The sequence below is a fragment of the Paralichthys olivaceus genome, chromosome 21 (assembly GCF_024713975.1).
Source record: "Paralichthys olivaceus isolate ysfri-2021 chromosome 21, ASM2471397v2, whole genome shotgun sequence".
Classification (NCBI taxonomy): Eukaryota; Metazoa; Chordata; class Actinopteri; order Pleuronectiformes; family Paralichthyidae; genus Paralichthys; species Paralichthys olivaceus.
The window spans coordinates 9,556,021-9,580,900 of NC_091113.1; the positions used below are offsets into that span (position 1 = coordinate 9,556,021).

General features: G+C 45.7%; 1 protein-coding gene across 10 annotated transcripts in view; it reads left to right on the top strand.

Annotated features, from left to right (window-relative positions):
• Positions 1 to 3,368: 3,368 nt before the first annotated feature.
• Positions 3,369 to 24,880, top strand: part of LOC109627117 (voltage-gated potassium channel KCNC1-like) — a 45,106-nt gene continuing 23,594 nt past the window's right edge. For 8 of the 10 annotated variants that reach the window (XM_069518045.1, XM_020083519.2, XM_069518044.1 and 5 more), the window contains exons 1-2: positions 11,522 to 11,547; positions 11,654 to 12,344. In XM_069518045.1, the coding sequence (XP_069374146.1) occupies positions 11,537 to 11,547; positions 11,654 to 12,344 (702 nt within the window). In that variant the 5' untranslated portion in view covers positions 11,522 to 11,536. Of the gene's footprint in view, positions 3,938 to 11,407; positions 11,548 to 11,653; positions 12,345 to 24,880 lie in introns of those variants that run through there. The other 2 variants (XM_020083520.2, XM_069518050.1) reach the window with 2 other exon arrangements.

Below are 24,880 nucleotides of genomic sequence, written 5' to 3' on the forward strand. Positions count from 1 at the left end.
AAAGTGACATTTTTTCATTTCTGAACACACAAAAAAGCAGCGAGTCAGTGGACACTGTTTTTCTATTAGTGATGGACAACATCAATTAAGATTATTGGACCACCAGTTTCTCACTGTCAGTCCTCAAGGCCAACAGTCCTCTGTGTTCACCCTGAAATACAGTCCAGATGTGCACCATACAGCAAATACAGTGCATGCTCATTTTTATATTCAGTATCCATCCCTTGACATTTAGAGGAAATAACAGCAAACCAAGAGACAGTGGCCGTCGTCACACTAACACCCCCCCCCCTTCTCTTCTCTTGACCACACAATGTCTCCAAAGGCCTGCTGCTCGCTGCTTCCTTATGCATGAGCTGCACTGTGCTGCCGCCAGGAGACCGACTGTGGATGTGTTCGTGTTGACTAATGCTCGCTCTAGCTGCACACAAAGTTGGAACATTCCGTATTCATGCAGGTTTATGAAGAAACGGTGTCGGCTACGTTCTGTTCTGTTGACAGGGAGCGGGTTCAGTTTGTGAGAATTGACCTTTATGAGCAGTGATTTTCAGTCTTGTTGTTGGACTGGGTCAGTCCTTAAGGATGTATCATAATTTGTATTTACAGCTGATGCTTATAATGCCCTGCCATGAAATTGACTGTCTTGTTGATACTTTATGAAATGTATAAAAGCTGTGTTAGCAGAGCTGAAAGGATTATGCCTGCTGCTGGAGCAACTTGAATTATCTATGAATTCTCGAGTTCAACCCTTGTGTAAATTTTACATTTGACTGATTTCAGATGGTGCTGCAGGAGTTTGGGATGTAGTAAATGAACAAGGAGCGGGATGGTGCAGAACTGAGTAACAGGCTGGACTAAATATTGGAATAAAGAGAGAAAGGGCGGCTATGCTCGACCTGAAACATTTTCACGTGAACGTGTAGCTGCTCGTTCTGTCCTGTGAACTTGTGACAGAGGCTTTTGATTGCTGACAGGAGAGACACAAAAATCTGTAATCCAGAATAGCTGCACTTTTGTGTATTTTCTACATGGTGTTTAGGCAGGAGTGGATCCAGGGGCTGGTTCAAGGGGGCACTGGCACCATCTCAAATCTGATATGCTCCTGAACTGCCCCTGTCCTGTCAGGAGATTTTTTTTATTACATAAACTAGTCATTTACTAACAATACAAACAAATATGAAAAGATTTTTTTAAGTCCACTGTGTGCTTGAACAATTTTTAAAACATATTTAATGATGTGTGACTGTAGGGCCAACAGTAAACAAGGAGCGTGCACCTTCCTGAGGTCAGGAATTGTGCATGGATGTTGGACATCCAACTGGCCCCTCTGTGTAAACTGTGGCCCCTTTATGGCCCCTGATTCATTAAAGTCCTAAATCGAGCCTGTTTTTGAAAAAGCTTTATTGTGTGGTTGTGCTGTGATGTTGGAATATGGAGCGTTCTTAGGGCACCCATACCCCTCGCTGACCTCCTTTGAGTTAACTATTCAGTGCTTGTGAGTATAACAGCCTTTTAAATAAAGGTGCGGTCTCTCAGTGTTTCGCACTGAAGCCGTACGGCACCAGGAAGCCTGACCTCTTGTTGTCAGTTAGTTTGAAAGAACTCACAGTCTGAACATACGTAAGTGAAATAGTCTGGAGACAGTGCAGATCTGTCGACGTCAGCTGTCGCCTCATTTAGAAAAGGAAGAGATGATGAATAAATAAAACCGGCTCTGTATTCATCAACATCCCCTTTGCACTAAATGCTTAATTTAACATTAACTTAATGTTTGTACTAATTCTAAATGCGCTTTAAAAAAAAAGAAAAACGTCCTCCACCTAACCGTGATTCCTTTACTCATCCATTTTCTGTCCGCACTCTGCTTTCACAAGAACATTTTGTGGTCAGAGGAAAATTCTACCTAGCCATAGCCTTTGCCCTTTTACTACTCGTGTAATTTTTATGAGACGATGTTGCACTCACTTTGAGTTTCCTGTCGATAAGTGCATCAGCAGCACAAGGAAGCCACCTCCTGCAGGAAGAATCTGCAGTGGTGGGATTTCTGGTAAATGAAACATATAACTTTTGAGTAATTGGTCAATACATAGCATTTACATTGCATTTTTCTAGTCTTGATGACCATCCATAGCACTTCACCATTTGCCATTTCCACTTTCACACTCATGCATCTAGGGGCAGTGCACTTCCTCTATGACTCCGCACAGTCATCACAGGCGTTTTGGGGTTCAGTGTCTTGCCCAAGGACACTTCTGCATGTGGGGATCAAACCATTGACCTTCTGGTTAGTGGATGACCCACTCCACCTCATTTTTATGATATATAATAAGCCCTACTCACATATTCTACCTCCTATTCTCATTTTGCCATTGCTGCTCCCTTCATCTCTATCAGACATTTTCTCATGTACAAATACTTTGTATGCTTTGTACTTTGGGAGAGGGATCCCTCACATGTGTCTCTGTGAGGTTTCTCTTCCCTGTTTATATGTTTTTCATAGTTTTTCCTCCTTCTTCTTGTTGAGGCTTAGGAACAGAGGATGTCGCACCTTGTTAAGCCCTATGAGACAAATTGTGATTTGTGAATATGTGCCATACAAATTAGATTGAATCATATTTATATGTACATATACATTTTTGCAGTCTTCTATGTGTCCTCTATGTGTTTTTATGCCCAGTAAACCTGCATTTGCAAGCGGCATCAAAATGATTCTAATTAGAGATTATTTTAGTTTCAACCTGAGACGTTTATTTTTCTCAAGGAATCAGTAATAATACAATAATTCTGATCCAGGCTTGTTTCAAGAATTTCACAGCTATGAAAAAAAAAATCTAAATAATGGATCCTGTTGTCTCTTCGTGAATGGAGGTGTGCCCTCAGAGCAAAGACGCCTTCATCAAATCCGTGTCTGCACTTCCTCTCCTTGCTGAAATCATCAGAGAACATAGTGGTCCAGACTCCACAGCCACATCAACCCACCTGCTTCCTCTGCTGCCACATGACTGCTGATGTCAGCCCCAGCCAGAGTCAAGGCTGGGAACCTGTAGACAAAATGGTGTTTGTGCGTCCGTCCAGCAGAGTGAGCATGTGTGGGCTGTGCAGGCTAAAGTGGGAAGAGGAGGGAGGAAGAGGAGAGAAAAAAAGGCCAATTAAGCACATGATGATAAATCAACGCACTCCTTCCGTTTATAGCCACGCGCGTGTGTTGCATCTTTATTGCATTTGTGTATTTATGAAGTTCAGTTATGAGAAATTAGCCTCTGTATCCACCGGGGTCCTCCCACCCCTCTTGTCTTGTTCTCTAATCCGCCCACATGTATCGTCTGAGGAAGAGAGAGAGGGGGGGGGGAGAAAAAATAGTGCAGAAGGTGACGCTCATCCAGCGGAACAAGAGAGAGGGAAAAGGCAAAGAGAGAGAGGTGTCTACAGGCTGCATCCACTGAAACATCTTGGGGGAAAAAAGGGAGAAGAAGCTGAATGGTAGCTGCGCCCTGCGCCTGGAAGCGTAGAGAAACTGTCACAAAGGCTGGCAATTTATTTTTCCATTTTCCTGGCAATAACAAAAGAGGTGGGAGAAGGGAGATCGAGGGAGAATATAGGGAAAAAAATAAGAGAAGCAGATTTCAGGGGGACCTCTGCTCATTTCATCCCTGTGCCATCACCAGCATGACCATAAAGCTCTGGTAATAACCGTGCCAGAAACAAAAGAGAGAGAAAGAAACGAGATTTTCATCCAACAGACGCGCGTAATCCTGTTTTTTGGGGGGTTTTGTTTAAACCGGTGGGAGAGAGAATAAACAAAAAATCAGCTGAATGCCTGCGAGAAACTGGATACTCTGTGAAATCATAAGAAAGAGCGATCTAACAAAGAAAACTACCTTGTGATCGATCTCTTACGCTTCATGTGCCGCACGCACGCGAAACCAACCTGAACCAAGTGAGTATGAACCGTGTCTGTGTGCATCGGTGTATATTTATACATGTGTCTGTGTTTGGTGGCTTTATTCCGTCTGATGTCCGAGCAGCTGCGTGGCTACATCCAGAAAAACACAGCGACTATAACCCACATTCAACAAGTATCGTTTTATCCACAATAGCTGCGTTTTTATCCACATTTTGTCTCCTCCTGTGGCGCGCGTGTGTGTTGATGAGTAATCTGGAGGAATCAGGATGTGTGAGGAGAAATGATCACATAGGAATCATGGAGCTCTTCACTGCATGTGTTATACAAAGAGAAGTGTACTTTTACACACACACACACACACACACACACAAACACACACACACACACACACACACACTCTCACACACTCACTGTCTGGTTTAATGAATGTGACGCCTGGAAAAATATGAAATGCAACAAACACTCCTCATTGCACATTGGTGGGTGTTTCCCCATCTACACCACCACATCAAGGCAGTTTCATGCCACTGAGAAGAATGTGTGTGTGTGTGTGTTTGCACGCATTCCTCTCAGCATCATTTTGTGTCTTGCCTTCATGAGTAACTGTCCATGTGTGTGTTGCTTTTGTGCCTTTTTCACGCACGCATTTTCTTTTTACTTGCCTGTGCCTCCAGTGTGTGTTTGTCCCTCTGTGTGAATGTGTGTGTGTGTTTGCCCCTGCTTCATGGCAGCCCTGGGTAAGTGTCAAGGCCTGAAATGGAGGTTTGATGAAGGTACCACAGAGGGAGGAGGGCGAGAGGACCGACACACACAAACACACACATGCATGACAGTGAGGGAGAGGAAGGTGTGAGGAATACATATGGGGGGGTGGTTGGTTACTGGAGTGGAACCAGGGGAAGAACACAGCATCACTACTAGAGATCTCGTCCTGCAGGTCTGTGGGGGCAGTTGAACGTCTAGACTCTGTCAACTTCAGCTCCGTCTGCATCTACACACAAAGTCTCCAGTTTCATAACGCCTCCTTTTCCTTCACTTTTTCCCGTTTTTTTGCCTTCCCTCTGCCAAGTGGCTTCAGCGTGCTCTTCCCCTAATGGGAACTCAAGCTTCTCTTCCTCCATTTGCTCGCTCCCTGCTTTTCCCCACCTCAGTCCTGCATTATAAATCCACAGCCTGAGCTATTTTTAGATGTGAGGGTAACCCAGAAAACACCCCTTTCGATTTAAGAAAAAAAAAAAGAAAAGAAAATGATAGGAGGGGAATAAACAGCCTAAACCCACCAGAGACAGTGGCATGTTGTCAGTGGATGTGATTGGTAGAGTTGTGATGGGGCTTGAAAAGGAGGGCGCTGCTGTTTAAGCACGGTATGGTGATGGTGGGGGGATAAATCTATTTTGAGGCCGTGATTGAATTACGCATCTGTCGTGTCCTGGGTTTGTGAGTGTTCTTTGCCTCTGACCCTTCCTCTCTCCTTGACGGTGAAGGTTTCCTCCTCACATCGCTAGCAGTTGTGGGAACTTTCCCTTGCATTCCTTCAACTGTAATTTATTACCTGATCGAGATGCTTTGTAAGCCCCCCCACCCTCGGCCCCTTGACCTTGACACTCACCTCCAGCTCACTTTACATCTCCTCTTTGTTCTCCATCGTTCCTCTTGTAGAGGCCAACTTCTCTCCATCCTCCCTGGCTGCTGAGAGTCTAACCTGTGACTTCCCTTCTCCCTCCTCTGTGTCTAATCGCTGGCTTGTTCAGAGGTCAGGCATCGGAGCAGTAATACCTCTTTCCTCATGCCGTTTCTCCCGTTTGGCCCCGTGTATCACATCTTTGCACTGCTGGATTGTAATGGGCCTAATTACGCCATTGGGGCAGTGTCATTAATTAGAAGTAGACGGTTTTAATACTTGAGAGAGAGTCGGGAGGTGTTGGGGGTTAAATCTATTTGCTCTTGATGCAAATTCCACCAAGAACCAGATTTCAAAGTCAAAGGATATTAGCTCAGATTTTTCCACGTCCCAAAATAGAGCTCCTTCTCGACATGACACTCGATCCCATCCCATGGTTTTCTCCCTCTTCTTGCACTCAGGGCTGTTTCAGGATTTTTCTCACCTCTCCTCCACCAATCATTGCTCCTCAAAGGGAGTTTTTGCAACTCCTCTCCTAATCACTCCCTTCAGTCTACCCCCTCCTGAAACAAATCTCAACGTTTATCCTCCTGTGGGGCCAGCAGGATTTTAGTCATGGACACTGACTGAGCTTTCAGAGCTCCATTACAGGCTCCATCGCTGCTCATCTATTCCTGAAAATGGCCTTATGTATTAATCATCCCCCAGCTAGCTAAAAGGAGGAAACCAGGAGCACATGGCTGTCTTTTTTATCCTTTCTCTGTCTCTGTCAAAAAAAAAAAAAAGTTGCTGGATCATAGCAAGAGAGCAGAAGCATCTCCTGGGGTTGGAGGTGGGGGGGTTGCCGACCAATATGCACAAACCTGGAGCCCCCAGGGGGGTGTTGCTGCTGCAGTATGTGTGGATTGGCCAGCCCCTGGAGATCTCCAGGCTGGTGTTGCTGAGTAGTGGAGCTGCCCCCTGGTAGATTTCCTCTCTGCTTGCTTAATTGATTGGCTATTTAATTCATGTTCTGGGAATTGGCCCCTGGTGAGTTTTGTTATGATGAGAAATGCCCTTGCCCCCCCCCCCCCTGTCTACATGAGCTGCTGGGTCATTGTGTGGCCTCCTCCTCCTCTTGTTTTTCAACTGCATACACACCCCTGTTTCTGTTTTTGTCTCCCCTCTCTCTCTCTTACCCATTCATGCATCTCCTCTCGCGTTCATTCTTATTTTATTCGATTCATCCTCTCGCTCCGTTCACGATACTTGCACATGCACCGACACCTTATCTGGCATCCTCTCTCTCCTGGCAGCACCAGAGTGCCAGCGTGAGGCGCAATGACAATCTGAGGGAGGTTGGGGTGGGTGGGGAGGGAGAGAGGACACTGTGTGGTGTGACACCGCACTAAAAGGGGAGGTGACCACAGTGCTTCCGCCGCGCTGCAGTGCCTCAATTTCTCCGGCTGGGGTCTCCTCAACACCGGGGAGTGTGCGTGCAAAGGGAGGAAGAGGGAGATGAGGTAGAGATGAGGAGGAGGGGTGAGGAAAGAGGAGGGGAGGTAGGGAGGGAGGCGATATGGATGGAACAGCATGAAGCCTTGTGGTTACATCCTTTGATGTGGCAGCGGGTGGAGAAAAAAAAAATGGCTGTGCACCAGAAACACATACGTAATTCGTGCTCTCTCTCTTATACACACACTCTCTCTCTCTCTTTCTCTCTCTCTCTCTCTCTCCCTCTCTCTAACACACACACACATACATTATACACTTGCCTGCAGTGCCCTCCTTTCCCCCAGTGGTACATTTGCCATTCTCCTCAGCTGTATATCTGTTTTACATTCCCACACTTGTTTTCCTTCCTCTCTACCTCCTGCTCTCTCTCTTTTAATCACTCTGTTTTCCTCGTATTAGTATTGCAGACCATTCCTTACCTCCCCCAGCACACTCCCCCTCTTTCACCTTCACAGCCATTTAGGTACCATTGCCGAAGGTCTTTTTTTTTTCAGTCTTCCACCCCTCTTTGGTTTTCCCCAAGCACCCTCTCTCGTCTACCTTACCCCATCCCTTCCTTCACAAACACACACACACACTTTCTATCTTTTTCTCTCTCCTCATCTTTTCCGTACCCCTCCTTCTCCATCTAATCTCACTCCCTCCTATCTCTTCCCCTCTGCGATTGGTAAAGGTTTTTGCTTTTTCTGCCAACTGCTGGGTCTGTTCCGCACAGTCAGCACTCCTCCAAATTTCTTCCCTTGCTTTTCTCTCTCTCTATCTCTCTGTCTCTCTCATCCCCTTACCCTCCCCAGTTACTGCTGCTGGTACCTCAGAGTCAATGCATCCCATAATCCTATGCTCCCTCCCCCTCTTGCTGCAGTGTTTCTGCTAATATATATTAGTGTCAGTGCAGCCTTAGTGCATGGGCCGTGTGCACGCTCTCGCTCTCTCTCATCCCTGTTCTCTTTCTCTCTATCAGTCCTCTGCAGAACTGATCTTCTTCTGAGTTATAATGATGAAGCCTTGTTTTAGTGTTCTTCGCCCCATTTGCTGCACTCAGGTGTGTGTATGTGCCTCCTTCCCTCTCTCCCTCTCTCTATTCCTCCCTCCCTCCCTCACTTGCTTCTCTCCCCCTGAGTATGTGTGTGTGTGCAGTGGTGAGCTGGTAGTAGCAGGGTGGCGCAGGACATGGTGGCCAAGCCAGGAAAGGCTGCAGGAAAGAGAGGTGGTGGTAGTGGCAGTGGGGGAGGTATTGTTCCTCCACTCTCCTCCTCTGGCTCCCCCCTCCCTTGCCTCTCGCTCAGATTTTTACCTTTCTTCTCATGCATACTCTCTCTCTCTGCCTTCCCTCTTCACCTCTGTGCTCGACTTCATTCCTCCATTTTCCATGCAACGCTCACTTTCTGCAGCCTCCACACCTCCTCCTCGCGCTTTACCCCCCCTCTACTCACTGGTGTTAGTTTTTTTTCCAAGCAATTACACTCGCTGTCAGTGATCAAAGTGTTGAGGCCGACTCTCAGGGATGTGCTCACTATCCCCCTGTATTAAGCTGAAAACTGCAGGCGTCCTGAAGTGCAACTAGAAAGCATTCGGCTCACATGCTCGTCAGGATCAATAATCTGGGTCTTGTTGACAACTAGACTTTTTCTCAAAACTTCGAATTTTAAACCCTAACGATGTGATAAGTTTGTAGAAAAGTTGGCAAGAACCCAGCTACCCCCTGATTAACCTCTGATTTAACTCAGATACATGAAAGAATACTCAAGCAAATTCATAAAATCAATACGCTCACCACACATGACTCCCGGAGAACAAAAGGCCATTTAACCACACTTACAGACTTGTGGCTGTCTGCGTATAAAATATTCAGCAGTCCACCAATAAGCTACAGCAGCCTATGAAGTAAACGCCAGGGTGCAGAGGTACAAAGTGAAGTCGTCAGAGGGAGGAAAGTTTCAGAGAAGCCGCTTCGACTAAAGTGTTGGATCCCGTCACAGGCAGGCAGAGTGTGCCGCTGTCCGTGGTGCTGAAACACAAACCTCCCACCACAGGACAAAGCTGAGTCTGGATACAGATCTTCTTACACTCTCTCTGCCACCATCCCACTTTCAAATCATCTCTCTGGAGTTGATGTTTTCACTCAATGAATTATTCTTGTTAAATGTTTTTTAGTTGTTAAAGATGCAAACCAAACTACATCGGCGTAGTGATGCAGTGCAACTCTGCTCAACTGCAAAACTCAGTGCAGACATTTCTTGTCAAGCAAGCAGATTTGATGCTCCTGCAGAAAATGCTGCAAAGAAGTAGAAATTGAAGGCATTTAACACTTAAGGTACTTCAAGATCTGTGCACATAATTGGCATCATTTTGGGGTTCTTTTCAGCTCTGCGCAGTTTTAAATATGCGCACTTTGGTTGTTTACCCATGCAGTAGCCTTGATTTTAGTAGAGCTTACCTGAGTGTCGTTAAGTCTTTTTCCAGGATCCTCAAAAATTGAAAAAAGTTATCATGTCAAGAAAAGTCAAATTAAAATCAGAAAAAATAAACTTCATGTCAGGAAATGAACTGAGGAGAAAAGAAAGACAACAAACTACTCCATCAATCAAAAAAAGTGCTGTGAAATGAGCAAAACAACAGCAAATACAGAGAGAGGATGACTGCAGTGTCCCACAAGAAAGGCAGCACAAGTCTAAGAGGGGGAGAGAGGAGGAGAGAGTTGAGCCAAAGTGAAGGAATGCTACTTTGAGAAGAGGGAGGGAAAGAATGGGTCAGGAGGATGAGTGGCAAAAAGAGGGGAGGAATAAAAGAGTGCATTAGAGCTGAGTGGAGGAAAAGGGGACAGGAGCAGAGAGAAAGAATTAAGGGGGAGAGAGAGGGGGGGCACTGGATTAGAATGTTGAGGAAGAGGAAGAAGAAGAAGTGAAGCCTTGATTCCCCTTCAATGAAATGTGTTTCCCTTATGCGGAATATGGGAGCTAGCAAGGAAGTAAAAGTGAGGGAGAGAGAGAGTGAGTAGTGGGAGGGAGATGGGGGAGGGCCAGTGGGACCTCACACGGGAGAGGACGGGGGGAGGGAGCACGGTGGATTTCTTTGAATAGAGGAAAAAGGTTAACAACACAGATACGCCACATGTAGCAGCTTCTTTTTTCTTTTTTTGCTGCGAAAGCGTGTCTTCTCTGAAGCCCCCCCACCCCCGCGGCTGGCGACGAATCTCACGGGCGAACAATCTGACCTCGCTGGGAGAAGGAGGGAGAGAGAAAGAGAGAGGGAAAAAGAGCGAGAGCAAATAACTCTGGCTTTTTACTGCAGCAGAATTCATTCACTTTTATAGCGCACTCTCCTTTTTCGATGCTCTTCCTCCTCCCCCTCCTGTGCACTCCTTCCCTGCAACCCCCTTCTTCCATTACTGGGGGGGAGAGACAATATCACACTGGCTGCTCAGACAGAAGTGATGCTGCATTCACTTTCTCCCCCCTCCACACCTCCATTCCTCCCTCACTCCATCCCTGTCTCCAGGTGTTTGCCTGCCTTGCTTTGCCTGATTGTTCTGTCCTTTTCTATCCTTCCATTAAAAATCAGATTTATGGCCTCCTCCTCCCCCCATCCTTCCTCTCTACCCTTCTTACCTTCTACTCCTTCTTTCTGCCTTCTTACACACACACACACACACACACACACACACATGCATATACAAAGCAGTCCATGGGAGAAGTGGCAGGCAGAGCATTGACATGATTGTGTGTGAATCTCTGTGCGGTCGGAGGGGGCTGCAGCAGTGTGTGTAGCACGCACACGGGCTGATTGAGGAGATCTAACATTAGTACGGACACTGCACTCTCGGGAGGCAATTAACACACAAACACACACACACAGTGCTGAACCACCTCATGTCAGAGAGGCATTCTGGGGGAAGGGGGGAATCTGGACCCTTAGTTTTTCTCTATTTCTTCCACATTTCTGAACCCTCACCTCCTCTCACACGGTCTTGAGGGAAAGAGCAGGGTTGCTGCAGGTGGGCAGGGGTGAGAGATGTGTGTCTGGGGTGGGGGGTCGTCTCGTCTCTGGTGATAGTGATGGTGTTTGTGTGCTGAAGTCTCACAGTGGCCTAATTAGGGAGAAGATTCGAATGAGCGGGGGCTTGAGCATCATCCACATGGAGCTACAGAGACAGGACAAGGGGCTACAGTGCCACAGCAGAGGGGCTGAGAGATGCTCACCCTGCTGGGACACCCCCCCCCCCCGCCCCCGGTCACACGACAGTGGCTCAAATCTGCCCGTCACCATGCATGGTGTTCACAATCATCCTGTTGGGACGCTGACTCATGAATGTGCTGAAGAGCCGCCTCACCTGTGTGTTGTTGTTTTTTTGCACTAATAAGTTGGAGGCATGTTTTTGCTCCATGCAGGATGCTGTGCTGAAACTCCCTCATCTTCATCCCTGCACCCCCCTCCTCTCCCTCTTCACTGCACCTGCACAAGGTCATTTTGCACCAAATCCACCATCACCATGATTACCAAGTGAAACCTTTTTGCACATGCAGCTGCTGTAAGCATCCCCACTCTGTATTGCAATGTTGATAATCCACCATCTATTTCTCCCCTCTGCTAAAAATTTCTGCCCTTTTTTTCCCTCTCTCTCTCTCTCCCCGCAGACTCCTCAGACTCCTCCCTCCTCCTCCTCCCTTCGGTCTCTCTCATCCTCTCCCTCCCCCCCGGTCCTCTATGCTCAGTTCGGTGTGTGTATCCTCTTTTAAAGGGCGCAAGGGTGGGAACAAGTCGTCCAACAAAGCATGTTACAGCGCAGACATGACTTGTCCGTCGGAAAGCGAGAAGATCGTGATAAACTGCGGCGGGGTGCGGCATGAGACCTACCGGAGCACCCTAAAGACGCTGCCCGGCACCCGCCTGTCGTGGCTCACCGAGCCGGACGCGTTCAGCAACTTCGACTACGACCCCAAACTCGACGAGTTCTTCTTCGACCGCCACCCGTCGGTGTTCTCCTTCATCCTCAACTACTACCGCACTGGGAAGTTGCACTGTCCCAACGATGTGTGCGGGCCCCTGTTCGAGGAGGAGCTCGCCTTCTGGGGCATTGATGAGACGGACGTGGAGGCGTGCTGCTGGATGAACTACCGGCAGCACCGGGACGCGGAGGAGGCGCTGGACAGCTTCGAGACGCCGGAGCCGGACGCGCCGGACGACGACCCGGCGCTGGGCGGCGCGGACGGGGACTTGAAAAGACTGTGCATGCAGGAGGACGCGCGCAAGGCAGGGTGGTGGAAAACCTGGCAGCCGAAAATATGGGCGCTCTTTGAGGACCCGTATTCCTCCAAATATGCCCGGGTGAGTCTCCCCCCCACATATGTCTCTCCTGCAAGTTGTTCCTGCACCGCTGCACAGTGATGTTACCTCGGCCTGATAAGTTTTTAAACTTTTGTTCACATCATACCTGCAGAGAAACCAGCCCCCGATAATTACCTGACTGTTGGTATGCGTGTGATCCCCTGTCAGCTGCAGCTTGTATTAAATGGCAGGATATAGACCTACTCATATTGAATAATTGATGCTGATAGCATTGGGGGAAATGGAAAATGGTATGGCAGCTATATCTGCTGGTACACGGCTCCCAACCAGGTTTGTTCACCTTCACGTCCTTGCCCTGATACATTACATACATTGAATGTCGTTTTTTATTGCCGTCATAATTCCTACACAACTTGAGCGGGTTTAATACATGATCTGCCTCCAAACGCAGTATCCGCTGCATCCAAACGCCTCCATTAAGTCATATATGTCCTTTTACGATGCACATCAATGCGCCGTATTTCACGTTAGTCTTAGTTATTGTAGTAGCGCACTGGGGGGTGTTGGGGGGGGGGCTCACACGACGAGGAATCGTCAGTGTTGGAGTGCATGTCTTCTCCCACATTTGCCCTTGGTGCTATACACTGCTGGGTTGTTGTTTTTTGGCCAGACCCCCTTTCCCAGTCCCCTTTTACGCACGGGACTCGTTGCCATTACGCATAACTTGCTCCTACATTGGGATGGCTGCTATTGTTCTGGTGTAAATAGTTAATAGTCTGCCATTTAAAAGCAAACATTTGATGGCGTTTGATCACACAGGTGTAAGAGTAACAAGTACCCCTCCCTGCGTTTTTGATCCCGGGCACATAAAACAGATCCAGTGGCCTTGTGGTTATTTTTCTCTCTCTCAGACCCTCCAGTTACAGACAAATCCAGCTGCTTGATCACATCTGCTTTGATTTCTGTTGTTTTGTATAAACAGTGATATAGTTTGATCATCCTTGCCTGTGCTTCTTTGTGTCAGTGCAAATGTTCTTCCTGTCAGGAGGGTGTGTGAGGGCCCTTAGGTGCTGTGGATGCATGCATGTACTGTAGGTGCACATGCAAATCCAGACAGTCAGCAGACACCTGCAGTGGCCAGTTCGTGCCATCACATTGAAAATGTCAGTGTGCACTCAGCAATCCATATACTGTATTCACTATCACACACACACCTCCTCTGGCACCAGGTTTTGGTCTACATACCTAGATTGAGTTCGCTGTGATGGAGGAGGGAAGTGTCTGGCTATGACGGACAGATAGTCTGCTTGAGGCCACCTGATCTGTCTCCCTGGACTCAGGGATCAGGCAGGAAGTGCTTCACAAACTGTCACTCTCCTCCCAATCGGATGGATCCCCCCCCCCTGCATTTACTCCATGCAAAAAAAAACAAAAAACACCTCATATAGCGGAGAGGCTGTTTGCATGATTTCCAAATGTTGCACGGGAGGGAGATTTTCAGATGAGGCGGTGTGACAAGCATGAGGCAGAAAAGGTACTTCGCATGTAAACAGAATTGGTTTCTGTGCTGAATTCTGAATCATCTCAGCGCAAGAGGGGGCAGCATTTGCAGCACTGCCATACCTTGGATGCTACTGTACCTGCTGCCTGGCCGTTAGAATGCTGTATATTATGTAATGTACAGTTCAACACCACACTTGGCTGCTTAGATTCCATAAATCATACAAAAGCCTATAATCGTTGAATGCAATGGTTGCAGATTGTGGCGTTTTCGACACCACGTAGGGGTTATGCAGAGTACAGAGCAGGTAGTGGGTGGGATTCATTTCAGTGGCTGCACAACGCTGGCTCTATTTGTGGGTGAACGCAGCCCCATTTCCCTCCATAGGTCTGATATGCCAGTGCTATACGTCAAACAGCGATGTGACCCAGATCCCTCTCTATTTTCTCCATCCCCTTCTAAAAGTATCCTGTCTGATGTGGCAAAACCTTTTGGTCTCTCGGTCCTGAGAGATGCAAATGATATGTGAAGAGGAGAGAGAGAGAGATGAAGAGACGCGAGGACAGAGAGGGGAAAAAACGAGAGCTGATGTGGAAAAACAAGGAGACAGATGAGAGAGAGACAGAGGGAAGAGGAGGGAGACAGGAGGGGAAACAGAGGGAGACAGGAGGGGAGACGTTACTCTAATGATTTTAAGGGGGTTTTGCTTGCATGGCTGTGATGTAACGCACCAATCAATGTTTTGATGAGAGCGTTCGATGCAACGCAGGGTCTGGTCCCCCCCCCCCCCCCACCACGGCCGTGCGTGGCTCGCTCGTGCATCTATCACGGTAGCACACACATGTACAAACGCACACATGCTGGTGTCTGTGCTGGCTTTTCTGCTGCAGTAGACACGGGAGAGAGCAGGAGGAGGAGGAGGAGGGTGGGGGGTGGGGGGGTAGCACCGGAGGAAGAGAGAAGAGGTGGAGATATTGGCAGAGCGATGGAAATGGAGAAGGGGTGAGATATTGTGGAGAAATGGAGGGGAAAAGGGGGGAGTCTGAGGAGGACGCGGAGGGAAAAACGACGAGGAGGGAAGGAGAGGGGTTCGGAGGGAAACAGGGAGGAGGTGACAGCCACAGGGAGAAAGACTTTTCGTAATGGGGGTGGCGACCCTTGTCTTAGAATCTTCGATTATCTGTGACGCCCCCCCCCCCCCCCCGGCCTGCCTATTGATCGATATCTTATTGATTATCTTCTCTTTTTGTCTCTTTTTTAAAGCCACTCTCTGTTTCTCCATCACCTCTTAAAATCGGAGACTCCTGACAAGGACTCCGGGCGTATTCACTGTGACACGACGGTCAACCCACCGAGGGAACGAACAGACGCTTTTCTTTCTGTTTGACGAGGTGTTACACAAAACCGGTTACATCTGATTTCCTTATTGATCCGCGTCTGGTTAACATATAGATCTGACCGTGCAGCTTAGATGACATGGGACGCTTGTGTCGTGTAATTTACTGTTTTAAACTCTAATCTGCCTGAAAGACAATGATCCTAATTAAATAACGGAAGGATCCACCAGAGTCAATGAACTGTGATTATTGTTTTGTGGGTGTGTTTTTTTTCTTGAACCAATGCAAAAATCTAATTACATGCAATCACTTGTCACACAACAGATTGAATATATGTTGTTAAAGTAAGATGGAGAAGAAAAGGTTTGATCAAATTGATTGATAGTTTCCCCTCAAAGTAGGATTTGTTCTGTTTTAGAAACTGAAAAAGTTTGATTCTTGAAAAATACTTGTTTCAGTGCTGTGCAGTATTCTAGGTGTTTAAATTACACAAGTAAAATAATATAGAGTAAATCTTTCATAAATAAAATATTTTCTATAGTATGTTTTATAAATGGTCTATTCAGTATTATCCCACTGTCTCGTTGCTGTCCTTTCATGCGTTCCCACTGTCCCAGCTGTGATTTTGTTGTTTCCAGTTTCAGACCCAGTTGGACACAGTTGCCTTTGTCAGCATCTCCTCAAAGCACCATTTCTGGCTCAGAAATGTACAAGTTGCCCTTATGCCCCCCGTCCTAAATCAGGCTTTTGATTTCTTCGTTTGGTTCCTGTTTTTAACTCATTTATTGGGAAACATTGCTTTGTCCAGAACCCATCACCCCTCCCTCTCTCTCTCTCCCTGAAGGTCATATCTTGTTGTTCATTGTTTGCCGTTCTTCTTTTCCACAGCAACCGTGGCTCTGGAGTGCACAATGCTCTCATAATCACAAATGTGACCTGCCGCTGCTCCGGACGGCCTCAGATCAGGTCGTCTCTGGGTAGAAAATCACTGGACTGGACCGAAACTAGAAGACAGATGTATAGATATAGTGTTGGGTGGGAAAGGAGATCGCCTGGGGCAGGGTTTGGGTGACATTTCCATTCTTGTCTGGGACATTGCGTCATATTTTTCGGGTAGAAGACCTTGGGGCCAAGAAGATGAGTTTTGAAAAATAAAAGGGAAGGTGTTTGATTTCCCAACTAGTCTGGAAGCTCTTCCATTTCATTATCAACAAAGTATCCTGTTCCCCGTTTGATTTTTAACATCGACTAGGTCAAAGGTTCCCAAACGTTTTAGCCCATAACCCCCAAAATAACCACTCCAGACACTTGCAACCCCAATTATCCCAAATTATACTGATTGGAGTGAATTCACCAAAAATGTACCTACGTGCACATGTTGCAATGTTTCTTGTGCTGCTGTACATTAACCTGCAGACAAATACACTTTTACATGTTTCAGCGATGGGGTTTTTGGTATTTGTGCTTCCAATCTGTTTCCATTCAAAGCGTGACCCCACTGAAAGGCTTATTTCCCCACTTACGTTCTTCTTCCTCTCCCAGTGGGCTGCATCTGAAAATAGCAAAGAGAGGGAAAGGAGGCCATAAATTCATTCTCTGGTGGCTGAATCTTTTCCTCCATCGCTGGTGAGAGGATGAGGCTGTCACTTGTTGTGACCGTTCAGCTCATAAGCAACATTTATAAAAACTGAAAATAGCCTTAGAACTAAACCCGTCTCAACAAAAGGATTCGAAGGAGATATTCTTACGTGCTCACTAAATTTAAAGAAGTAAACAGTGTTCCTCTGGCAGTAGCTGGCGTGATAATTAGTCCCCCCCGTCTGTCCTGTACCTGCAATTGGTAAATGTATTGTGTTCTGTTTCAATTTTCCCTGACAGTGTTTTGTACCCCAGGCCTTCTCATGTTGTGTTTACATCCTCGGAAGCCACAGTCCATCCTTTTGCCACCTTGGAACTTGAGCGCTGTCTGTTGGTGATACTGAGCTGGATAGATGCTTGATGTCTCATAACAAGGACAGAGGCAGGATCTTAGTCTTGATAAAGCAAGATGCACTTTTGAAGAGGTGGAAACAAAAGGTCGTGTTTGATTAGAACTACTTTGTGGTACAAAACTAATACTTAGAAGCTGTAAATTTGTCTTCCGGATTATTCTGGCTTGCTGTTGTTGTTCATTTCAAGTCTATTTTAGATCCAGAGACTTTATGTTATTTGAAGATGGGCCATGCCTCTCCAACACTGAAAACCGGGATACGAGCACTGCCATCTTGTGCATTTGGAGCCAGATTCTGTAGTGATTTTATGCCAATATACATGCTCGACCAATCGCGACTCAGTCTCAGCTGTCAATCATGACTTCACCCTGTATTTTTTTATAGCTTCAAATTACTAATTTAAACAAATATTACTGAAAAAATTGTATTTGATAAGAACTATGATTTATAAGAGAAAATATCTTAATTAAAAACTTATTTGAAATTCACTGTTTTATAAATGGTCTATTCAGTATTATTCCCATCATCCCGTTGCCGTCCTTTCGTGCATTCCCACTCTCCCGCTGGTTCAGCTGTGTTTTGTTGTTTCCAGTTTCAGACCCAGTTGGACACAGTTGCCTTTGTCAGCATCTCCTCAAAGCACCATTTGTGGCTCAGAAATGTACAAGTTGCCCCTATGCCCCCCGTCCTAAATCAGGCTTTTGATTTCTTCGTTTGGTTCCTGTTTTTAACTCATTTATTGGGGAACATTGCTTTGTCCAGAACCCATCACCCCTCCCTCTCTCTGTCTCCCTGAAGGTCATATCTTGTTGTTCGTAGTTTGCCGTTCTTCTTTTCCACAGCAACCATTGCTCTGGAGCGCACAATGCTGTCATAAAAACAAATGTGACCTGCCGCTGCTCCAGACGGCCTCGGAACAGGTCGTCTCTGGGTAGAAAATCAGTGGATGGGACAGAAATTAGCAGACAGATGCATTAATAGGTGTGAGCGTAAATATAGATGGTCTTGGGTGGGAAAAGAGACCACCTGGGGCAGTGTTAGGGTGACATTACATTTTTTACCACTAACATGGAGGAGGCAGGATTTATGAACTATACTGCAGCCAGCCACCAGGTGACAGTTATGCCACTTTTTGGGGAGCCATCATGTTGTTCACCCTTTTGTTGTCTCTGAGAGTTGAACTTGAGAAGTTTGTCCTGTGTCCAGATTATTCCATCATTTGGTATCATAAGAATTATTATATGATACAAATGTAGCTGGAGATTAAAGAAAACAAAATTCAGAATCCTCACCTCCATTTTACATCATCTTAGTTTATTATGTTATTGTAAAAAATACGGAAGCAAGAAAATCGACCAGTACCACACTTTGTCGATTATTGAGCTTTAAAAGTGCTGGTGTGGGTTTTTTACCGTTAGACAGAGTTGTCATCTGTTTACTGTCATTCAACAACAAAACAAGTGTATTTCTCAAAATGTACAACTATTGCTAAGCATCGCACCACCTTTTGAACAGAAGCATTTAACACGTAGTCTGATAATGCTGCAAAACATCCCCCAGCTACCTTTCTTCTTCTCCTCTGTATGTCCTTCTCAGCCATCTTCCTCCTCTTCCTCAGCTCATGTCCATTTAACTGTGCTGAATCAGCGTACTGTACTGTCAATTAGTCGGACCTTGTGGTAAACCTCAGACATTTTGCTCTTATGCTCCGGAATAGAAATAAATCAGGAAACTGGCATGGTGGAGAACTCACATAGTGCCAGAGCCGATTACAGTGGTGGGAGTCTGAATTCTCTAAATGGGGCAAATCTTGTCAAAACACATGAGGGAACAGTGTATTGTGTACTATAATCACACAAACCGCCACACGCACAAGCGCATGTATATGTAAACAAACAGCTGGGCACATACTGATGGAGAAAAAAATGTTTTAATTGTGCGCTGAATCAAAAATCCTTTCACTGCATCAAGGTGGTCAATTATTCATGAGCAATCTCCGGCACACACTGTAAGTAAATGAAGACTTGGCGTGGTACACAAACACATTTACCCACTGATGCTACAACATGCATCTATACATCTGACCCCCTCAAACACTCGACTGAACATAAATCACTCTCCGTACACTCACCTTTACACATTGGCCCATACTCTGTAAGGGTAGCTGCCCATAAACCATTCAGCATGGCGTTCACACTTACAGCCTGCAGATAAATCACCTCATTTGACACACCTCCACATGTAGCCCCGCAGATCACTCTCACACATGCCAATGTCCCAAACAAAGTCTAGATCAACAAACTCAATGTTAATTAGCAGGCAACTGAAAATGCAGTTATGCTTTTTCATTAGACGAAATTGTTAGGGCTGAAAATTTAAAAGATATTTTCATTATTTAGTTTTCTGTAAATCATTTATTGTTTGGTAAATACTATATTAGAAAGCAATTCTAAATCTGACTACTAATCTATTGAAAAGTCCATCTGAAATAATGAAAATACTGGATGAGCATTTTGTATTTTTGTCAAATATATCTGTATTACTTACATCATTAACCAATCAATCAATTGGTCTAAATGTCTGAAATAGTGAAAAAAATGGTTGTCACAGTTTCTACAACCCCAAGATGAAGACATCAAATTGTTTCCTATGTGCAAAGTATACAGAAATACAATAGTTTACAATCATAAAGCACAAAGTACTAGTTCACTCAAATAACTCAATGTATCAACTATCAAAATAATAGTACCCCCCGTCAACCAATCATTTTATGGACTTATCACTCCAACTCCACTGATTTTCTAGATTATTCATTATAAAATGATAAAAAACTATTTCCCAGAGCCAATGTTAATGTTTTCATTTGTCAGACCAAATATGTTGCTGATTTGTGTTGTGCTGAACAAAACAGCAACATAAGAGTCCAGTCTAACGTGCAGGTGGTCACCATGGTGTTCGTCACATCTGTTTAACTGTTTTTCGAGCGTCTCTGCATGATTGGCCGTGTGTCGTTACCCAGTGGCACTTAAACAGTCAAACTGGACCCATGTTCATTCCCTTGGAAAATGATTTTGGAGGGCGTCCGTGGGACAATCCCTGTGTGACCATCTGCTTCCTCGTGATCTTCCGTCCAAGTGGCTGGCGAGCGGCGAGCAAAGTGTGTGCACCGTCGAATGACCGCTTTAAATTTAAAACGTGATCAAGAGCAGTGTGTCTGATTCTGGACTGAATGTGGATGGAGATCATTTGTCAGAAATGTCCTTAGGATGTTTGTTGAGATCAAGACATTGCCTCAGAATTGACCTGACATTGAGGGATTGACAGTTTCATACATGTAGTGCTCTTGTTTACCAAAAAGTCCTTTGTGCACGTCCCATGATGTTTCATTCTCCCTTTTATGATGAGAGATTATAGACAGTTATTGAAGCACACAGGGACAAAGACAGAGCGAGGAAGGACAGAGGGGGGGTCGTAAAAAGGGGAAGAGAAGGGGGCATGAAGGCAATCGGTCATCACAGCTAAAAGTACCAGGACTTGCTTTATGTGCCTTGGATGATACAAGCAGGACAGGAGAGGACGGATGGAAAAAGGGAGGATCGGCTGAGAAAGAGGGTGGGTAGGGCTGCTTTGCAAGGACAAATAGTATGCTGCAGTAATCTGTAGCGAATACAAAGCAGACGAGAGAGAACAGACACGTGTGCAGTTCACTCACCTCCACACGGTGTTAGTTTGTCTTCAGAAATGTTTGACAGGACTGCAGTGGGAACGAAATGGAAGGGACGTGAACGCTGCGGAGCTGATACGACACAGTGACGTGTCGACTGTAGAGCAGCAGTGTGTGTCTGCATGTGTTTCTGTGTGTGTGGGGGAGAGCTTCCCGTTTCATCTGTATCATGTCAAGGAGTTGAGTCATTCAGGGAATCTCTGCAACACAAGTCTGCGTTGTGATTGAATTTTTTTTTTTTACCCGGATCACTTCCAAGAGCACTGACCTCAGAGAGTCAGTGTTTCTAGCACTCGGAAAATAAAGTATATGCAAGGATTACCCAGAGCAGAAGCTAATTATATCTCTAAGTTTAGTGCAACCTCGCTCCAACCTCCGTCACCGCTCCTCCTCCTCCTTCATCTCCTCCTGCATTCAGGTGTTTGATAAGCCTCATGCATACGTATGAGACTCGCACCCCATGAGGCCACATGTTTTTGCACATATGGAGTCATTCTACACATGCAGCCGTCCCGTTACACTCCTCCTCTCTGCCCATCCCCACATTTCCATCAGTCTCACTGCTTTTTCCACACCTCAACTCTCTTGTCCTTCATTATCCTGCAGTGTCCCACGTTGGGCGACCACATGCAAGGCCTCACAATCTTCCGCTGTAACTGCCTGTCTTGGCTCGGACACTAGCGTCCTTTGTCTTGTATAAGTACAAAGAGGTTGACAAGAATGTAACTGATGATATGAGCATTTGTCAGTTAACACAATTATTTGGTCCGCTTAAGAAATGGCCCAACACTTCTTGATTGGTAGTTGTATCTACATTAAATACTAATGTCATTGGTTTTGTATTTACTTTGAAGACATGAGAGTGGTGTCATTGTTCTCGTTTCACAATCAAGACAACATATTTCCTAAAATGTTGCATAGCAACAGTGTAGATGTGACAGAAAATGAAGGGGCAGACAATTGATCTTGGCCAGGATAGCCGTCCAGAACCCCCAATGTGACCCAATGATTAATCTGATTATCGGAAGTCTTAGTTAATTGCATAAACACTGATAATTGTTCTTTGTGTTCTATTAATTGTATTTAGTGGACTAACTAAATTGTGTAACTAGGGTTTACATTCTTAGTCACATTTCCAGGACCATGCCAACGTTAAACCTGAGGAATCTTTAGGTAATAGCTAAAAGCCACTGAAGTGAAGACAAATACGAAAGACTTCTTTTCTGTACTATTCTCTCTCTCTCTCAGTCCTTTCCTTTCTGTCTTTCCACTCCACTTTACTGCTTGTCCATTTCACACAACATGTCCCTAAAGGGAACGCTCTCTCTTGACATTTTAGTTGTTTGACAGTGTTTGACTAAAGAAGCCAAACCTTCAATCTTGACATGACTCTGCAGTGTTTCTCAGAATATAACGGTGATGATAATGGTACAAGTGAAGGGCTATTCCTGTAACCCACCCAAGGTTATACTTGTACCTCCCGCTAAGTGGCTACTTTGGATGTCTCTGAGTGATGGGCGCAGTCATTCAACCATAAGATAATAGATTAATCACCTGATCCCAGTCTAACCCATTGCCCCTGTTGCCCTTCAGGAGTTTGTTCTGTATTTCCCATCGTTTAAATGTCCATTTTTCACGCCTCATTCATGTGCAGATTTCAGATTGTCCCTCAATGTCTTCTCATCATTGCTGACTCTGCAGCAGTGGTTGCCTATTCGCTTTGCCCTCTGGGTAAGACTCCATGCGCTCCCTCTAATCGGACGCTGTTCATCATACTAATGCTGATCAAACATCGGCATCAGTGTACAAGGGACAAAAGGACTGTCAATAAGACGCAAACCCTTTTATTTGTCTTCCCGTCTCTGTCAAGGTCACTTTCCATCGAGCTGACAGATGTTCATCTTTCACTGAACAATCGGCAGCCGCACCGAATGCTTACAATTTGACTCTCGCTCCTGCACATTTAGCCCTTTATGCCAGCTGTAGGAGCAGTATTTGGCTTAGTCCTGTCCTTGGTGCCTGAAAGCAGAGGCTAACGCAGTGGTTGTCATGGTGACAGAGAGCCAGGCAGGGCTGTGGTAATACTGTAATGATAAAGCTCTTCTGGATGGTGCCGCAGTAAACACAGCGCCACTAGGGTCCCGTTAAGGAAGAGCGCAACGCACCGTCGTGCATGCAAAGACGCCAGTAGAGCTAATATCAGCGCCGACGATTACTCTTTGGTTATATCGCTTACGTTCATGCCCCCCTCACACCTCCCTACTTCTCTTCCTCTCTGTCTCTTTATTGCACTCAAACTCTGCTTCCCTGCTGTCTCCCCTTGATTGGTGAGATTCACGCCATTGTCTTCTCTCCTCTGCTCATCTTTTCATCTCCTCTTCCTCCATTCCTTCACTCTCCGCTCTTCATTCATCCATCGAAACACAATCAACGCTTTCTATCAAGTTCCTCTCTCTCTTTCTCTCTCTCTCTCTCAAAGGCCTGTTCTCATTTGCCCCCCCCCCCCCCGTCTCTGACTCTGTCCCTTTTAAATTTATGTTGATGATCTTTCCAAATCTAATTTCAGAGTATAGAGAACGAGGGAGACTCTATTGGGCCTTGAAGGTCATTGGGCTGCAGGTGTCACACACGGTGGCTTTACTGTAGGGAATTGGACGCATTATGCTTCCCACCATTATTACAGTGTGCCTCTGAATCGTACATTCAGAGCATTAACATGGCTGTGCCGACCAGAACACACACACACACACATGTACCTTCATGTTGCAGTGAGGAGAAGGATGTGGTGGTGGGGGTGCAGAGACAAAGTGCCTGAGGAGATAAGTAAGTGTGAAGTGACAGATTGCTACTCCTCCTTTTATCATCTTCCTCCACCTCTTTCTTTCCCTCTGTCTCTCCGCTCGTCCCTCTCCCTCACCTCAATGCAGTGCTCATGTAGCTACCACTGACTATCTGCGATCAGCAAGTGTGAGCACACACCTCCTGTGCCCATAGGCTGTTTGTCTCTCTTACAATGTGAGTCATGTCCACACACACACACACACACACACACACACACACATGGTTGTGCCAGCCAACAACACACATGTACCTGGGTACATACAATATACACACAGAGTTGATGAATAGCTTTAAGTACATTTTATTACTGTTCAAGCAGTGGGAGTGCCTCTCCTTCTTTCCTCACACAGATCTCTACTCGACATGCTGCTGCATATTTAAAAAGGAAGGGCTGCTGTGATGGATTGATCAATATTGATTTGATGTTCAGATCTACAGTGTAATCCACTGTGCTCTGTCATCATGAAATACTGTTTGATTTAATTACAGAAACCATGAACCTTTGTTTCTCCAGCACCGATACTTGTATTGGGGCTTTTATCTGTGGCACGGTCAAATAAATTGCGGCACATCCTATTGGTTAAAGCTGAACATCACATGTAACGTCGTTAAGTGCAACCCAGTGTTAATTTGTCCTGAACGTCTTTCCGTTTGTCCATTGATTTCATTTGCTGATGTTTAGGAACCAGTTTTGTGTTTCATTCCCAGGTTCTAAGACTGAGGTGTTATTTCCTGTGTGTATGTGTGCGAGATGTCCCACCAGTGAAAGCACTCGACGCCACAGTTTAATTTAGAGGAAGAGGGCGATTCCGCAATTCAGGAGAGGGTTTCCTGGTTGCATCGCAAATCTCTGGAGCCTTCGCTGTATTTATACTGCAACCGCTAAGACAAGGAAGACAAGACGCTTTGAAAAATATTGTTTTGCAGTGCGTACATATTAATCCAGAAGAGAGAAAATATAGACGAGAAATGGACACAATGGAAATTTAAAAGTGACACCTCAGCCTGTAATAATGTTGCTTTTTCACCTATAACATCCTTGTAGCCTTTAGTATCATTAGTTTAACATTATAATACATGTTGACTAATGCAGCTTTCAGTCAGATCCGTTCATTTCATTGTACTGTGGAGAAAAAGATTCTAGCAGTTTTAGGTATATTTTATAAACTCACTTGTAGTAA